Source organism: Olea europaea, unplaced genomic scaffold, assembly GCF_002742605.1.
Source record: "Olea europaea var. sylvestris unplaced genomic scaffold, O_europaea_v1 scaffold2098, whole genome shotgun sequence".
NCBI lineage: Eukaryota > Viridiplantae > Streptophyta > Magnoliopsida > Lamiales > Oleaceae > Olea > Olea europaea.
In genome coordinates this window covers 72,784-77,909 of record NW_019238917.1, presented here as the reverse complement: position 1 = coordinate 77,909, position 5,126 = coordinate 72,784, and the positions used below count along the sequence as shown (strand labels likewise).

The window sequence follows — 5,126 nt, the reverse complement described above, 5'->3', positions numbered from 1 at the left end:
TTGGTTTTTTTACCATGAGCTTTTCGATGTTTCGAAAGCAGTGACAAATCGAGATCTCCTAAAATCAAATTTAAGCTTTCGCAAACATCTGGTATCCTTGATATATAAGTAGGACACATCTAAAATGTCCATTTGGTTTTGCACACAAGTATTGTATTGTTGGAATTGAAATGATGTGAAATGGAATGAATCTCCTTAGTTATATTTAACAAAATTTAGCTCCCTGGTTTATTGCTTGGTGAATTGTTTGCTCGGCGTCTTCTATTCCTTACATCCTTAACTTATTGTAATTGGTAGAACTTGTCCATTGGGTTGATGGGGACAGTAAGTTTTCTGGTTTTGTTGATAAATAACTGGTTATACCATCTTGTCGAACCTTTATTTCCTGGTACTTTGTCAAAATACTGATTTGGATACGTAAAGTACCCACATACATGATTCTTTGGTAGAGGTAGGAAATTTATTACTGGGAAATGCATCATAAAAAACCTTGACACATTTGTAGGACAAACCTGTTGTACTCCAATGATAATGCTAAGAAAGTTATTTGGTGGAGTTTTGGAGTTTGCTAGCCAACCACTATTTATAGATGTAGAATGAGTTATGTGGAAGGTTGTTATCCCCTCTTGCCCAGCATAATTTCATATTGGTGGAGCACGTTCTGACACACGGGATTGAAAGTAGAGCATCCTCATACCCCACTATGTCCAGTCTATAGAGATCTTCCTGGTTCGTCTGACTTCATGAACCAGTGGTTTGAATGGTCTTTAGCTACTGGGCTCAGTGCTGGATGTGGTCTTGGGAATCTTGGGGTTAACAACTTAGTTGTTCTGTATATGAAGGTATCAGTCCTATCACTAAACAGGGTTTCAGTTTGATCCTAGGATTGACCTTTAGTCAGTCATGGTGGAACATCCAGCTCAATAGACATCGATTGAGGAGCTCTGTCTGGTTAGTTTGAGGACATTCAGCTTTTGAGCATGTTGTGATTTGTTTTGGGGCCGGATTGGCTAGTCCATCAGCCTGCCTGCACTGTAGAAGATCAGTTTCTTGTTTTTTGGTGGATAAGCTTGTTCAAATTGTTTTCCATACTTACCTTTACAGTACGAATGAAATGTATTCATTCTTCCACTTAGTTGTTACTTTCAAGCCATTATTCTGAGCTAATACAGTGTATTGACCATCATTATTTTGTATGCTATTATAAAATTAGTGGCAGCATGGTTATTAATCAATATATATCTATTCACTGCATATCCTTTTCCCTTGGGAGTTCATAAATCTTTATCCGAACATATCTTGGTATGTGTTTCCTGTTATTTTGCTTAATCTTTATTTATCATCTAGATTGCACACTAAAATGATGCAATTTTGTGGCAATTACATAACGATGCGAAACAAATCTTAACGTCTTCTTGAATCATTCAATATTAACTTCTTATACCCATCTGATTGCATTGATTTACTAGCTTGTCATTTTAATTAAACAGTTGTCTTTTGTACCTTATCTCTCTCTCTCTCTCTCATACACACAGTTATGCTAGCATGAACTATTGATATAAATGGAAATTAGAACTCTACCGTCTCAAATGATCATGCAGGTTTCTCAAGTGTTTACTCATCGACAGGATTTGAAGGCCATTAATCAGGTCACATTTCATGGTCCCTTTTTCCTTTTTTATCATCCAAGAACTGCGTTGTCTTGCTCTCAGTATCTTTGGCATTTCAATTTGTTTAAAATATTTTCTCTTCTTTCAAGAATAAAGTGCAGGCGTGGGTGAAGATTGAAGCTAATTTTTGTAGCTGATGATGATTGAATTACGGCTTGGAGCAATCGTGCTATTTTGTGGACTGTTCTCCAGTACAATAGGTTGATCGACATTCTAAAACCTGCTCAATTTTTTACCATTGAACTGAGTACCCGATTCCATCTGTGGTTCAGAGTTTGACCAAATACTAGGTTTTTCAATTCTTAGCTGGAACTCTATATGCTGTCCTAAAATTATTTATATAATCTCCCAAGGACAAAGTCCAAATGAACTTTGTGGTTCTATTGCTGGTTTCAAAGAATTTCTGTCTCCTTATTGTGCATGAAACTCTTTTTGAACTTGCAGCGCACTCATATAAAATCAATCCTCTGGTATGGAGAATTGGTAAATTATGATTTTTGTGTTTCAGTTTTTTTTGCCTTACTTGTTAAGTGGTGATAATTTAACGTGAAAGTTGAAGATAATTCATTCTTTTACTTTTATTGTTTAGATTAATATATATATATTTTTTTAAATGTTTGCTAATGTATTAGTGTAGACTAAGTTTTTGCTCAAGTACTTCTAGTTTCTGATAGGTGATTGTATTCAAGTTTGCCTTCTTCAATTATTGTCAATCTCATCTGGTTTTTAGCTCCTGTTACCTTCCTGTAGGACATACTGGCCTTTTGATTTGAGATATGGACAGATTTTCTGTTTGAAATCCTACACAAAAAATAAATGCGGTAGAATTTGCTATAATTTTTTTTAATTATTGTTCTTGTATGTGCAGGTGCATTCATTGGGATAAATATTGGTACTGATATTTCAAATCTACCATCAGCTACTGATATTATTAGAATTCTTAAAACTCATCAAATAAGTCATGTGCGCCTCTTTGATTCTGATGCCCACATGCTAAGTGCTCTCTCGAACACTGGCATTGAAGTCATGGTTGGTGTTACAAATGAAGAAGTCTTAGGCATTGGAGAATCCCCATCAGCAGCAGCAACCTGGATTAATAAAAATGTTGCAGCTTATATGCCTGGGACCAATATTACAGCAATTGCTGTGGGCAGTGAAGTTCTCTCTTCAATCCCAAATGCAGCACCAGTTTTGGTTCCTGCTATGAATAACCTGTATAAAGCCTTAGTTGCTACAAATCTAAATTATCTAGTTAAAGTTTCAACCCCGCAGTCGATGGGCTTAATTCCTCGTCCCTTTCCTCCTTCTACTGCCACCTTTAACACCACATGGAACTCCACAATATTCCAGATCCTTCGGTTCTTAAGAAACACAAATTCCTTTTATATGTTAAATGCTTATCCTTATTATGAATATGTTAAGAGCAATGGTATTTTTCCTATTGAATATGCTCTTTTCCAACCACTCTCTTCAGTCAAACAAATTGTTGACCCGAACACCCTCTTTCGCTACAACAGTATGTTTGATGCTTTGGTGGATGCAACTTATAACTCGATAGCTGCTCTTAAATTTTCAAAGATCCCAGTTGTGGTAACTGAAACGGGGTGGCCTTGGTTTGGTGGTGCCAATGAACCTTATGCCACTGTAGAAAATGCCGAAACATTTAATAATAACTTGATTCGGCGTGTTTCAAATGATTCAGGTCCACCTAGTCAACCTGACATGCCAATAAATACGTACATCTATGAGTTGTTCAATGAAGATAGAAGGCCGGGTCCTGTCTCTGAGAGGAATTGGGGTGTCCTTTTTAGTAACGGCACTGCTGTCTATTCTATTAGTTTGAGTAATTCAGATGGTCGTGGTGCAAATTCATCAACAGTTTTTTGTATCGCAAAACCAGGTGCAGATGAGAGATCGCTGAGAAGTGGTCTTAATTGGGCTTGCGGGCCTGGCCAAGCTAATTGCAGAGCTATTCAACAAGGGCAGCCTTGCTATTTACCTGATACTTGGCAAAATCATGCTTCTTATGCATACAATGATTACTATCAAAAAATGCACAGTTCTGGAGGAACTTGTGACTTTGATGGCACAGCTATGACAACTGCTATTGATCCTAGTAAGTTTCTGATGCCCTTAATCATTGTCCTTCCAAGATAAAGTGAATTATTCTTTTTACGCCCATCCTTGATACTTAATCACCCTGGTGAATTTTCTAAGAATGTTCAGTTTTTCTTTTATCCTTTGAAGCTTTCATATTGAAAATAAATTGGAATTTATTATTTGCTTTCAACCAAAATATTATTTCTTTTTATCGTAATAAGCAACACCATGCCTTTATATTTAATAGCAGTGCTGCTATCCCATTGCCCCTTTTTCCTATAATCCGTGTTTACACACAACTCCAGGCTTCATTATGAAGGTTAGATAAAGTGCACATATTGCAGAAATTATTCCTAATCCAAACTAACATATATGCTTGACTCTATTGAAAATACTGTCTGACACAATTGTATTCCTGTTTGCTGACAACCCCTCTTGTTGTTTTCGGCGTGGAAGAACTAAAATTTACTTCCATAAGGCTTTAAATTTTCTGTCCATCATTTCTATTGATGAGTAACTTATTTTTCTCACCTAGAAAACTACTTTAATCGTGCATGCTATGGGTTGATCTATATGTCCGTTTTTGCCTTTGTTATAGTCAATTTGCATAAATTTCTTATCCTGTGTTCATGGCTATCGATATGCAGGTCATGGATCCTGTAGATTTACAGGAAGGTGAGTGTTTATCTATTGTTCTTCTTCTTTTTGTGATTTTCTTTACTGGCCTCTAAAATAGTTTTTATACTTTGGGGCAGCTTGAATTCAAGTACCCGTGGGCTATTTTCACCACCTGCATTTGGACCGGTTGGTCCGTCATCGAGAAGCTCTAGGAATTATATATATCTCCACCAAATCGTATCATTGTCTGCACTAATTCTTGCGTTGATTTTAGTTTGATGCTAGCTAAGATTTTGTAGAATGCATGTTGATGAACTGAGATTGCACCTTCAGATGATATTCATTACTATTGGATAAATCCAACCTCCTTTAACTTTTGTCTGTGTGAATGTTTTATCAGTTATTGCAGATGAAGGGGGGTGAAGATAGAGATTGACAAGGATTTTTTTTTTTTATTGAGAAAATAAATACTTGGTTCCGTCTCAATTTGTATTTTATAATGTCATTAGAAAAACACAAATTGGAGATTTAAATCCAAGAATCGTTCTTGAATTCAAAGTAAGCAGTCAATAGTTATTGGTTTAAATTTGTCCTAAATTTTGGTTGAAAATCCATATTTAGCCTTTGTTTGAGTCCCATTTTTTTGGAAAGAATGAATTTTTGAATAGTGTATTGATAGGAAATGTGTGGTTAAAAAATAAGGAAAAGTTTTGGATTTGCGTGTAATATTATTTTATT

At 35.9% G+C, this 5,126-nt stretch overlaps 1 protein-coding gene and 1 long non-coding RNA gene across 4 annotated transcripts in view; one reads left to right on the top strand and one right to left on the bottom strand.

The window, feature by feature from the left end:
* The window catches only part of LOC111380129, an 11,057-nt gene extending 9,512 nt beyond the window's left edge, over positions 1 to 1,545 (bottom strand). Inside the window, exon 1 of the long non-coding RNA XR_002700141.1 lies at positions 1,504 to 1,545. This is a non-coding gene — a long non-coding RNA (uncharacterized LOC111380129). The remainder of the gene's footprint in view (positions 1 to 1,503) is intronic.
* LOC111380127 (glucan endo-1,3-beta-glucosidase 4-like) lies at positions 1,513 to 4,769 on the top strand. Of its 3 annotated transcripts, none has more exons than XM_023003602.1 (5): positions 1,513 to 1,649; positions 1,767 to 1,870; positions 2,539 to 3,786; positions 4,418 to 4,445; positions 4,526 to 4,769. In XM_023003602.1, the coding sequence occupies exons 2-5, from the start codon at positions 1,807 to 1,809 to the stop codon at positions 4,665 to 4,667; spliced, it is 1,482 nt and encodes a 493-aa protein (XP_022859370.1). In that variant the 5' UTR covers positions 1,513 to 1,649; positions 1,767 to 1,806; the 3' UTR covers positions 4,668 to 4,769. The 3 variants fall into 3 exon arrangements, with proteins under 3 accessions (XP_022859370.1, XP_022859368.1, XP_022859369.1); XM_023003600.1 differs by having other exon boundaries at positions 1,548 to 1,649; positions 1,772 to 1,870; XM_023003601.1 differs by having other exon boundaries at positions 1,572 to 1,649; positions 1,760 to 1,870.
* Positions 4,770 to 5,126: the final 357 nt, after the last annotated feature.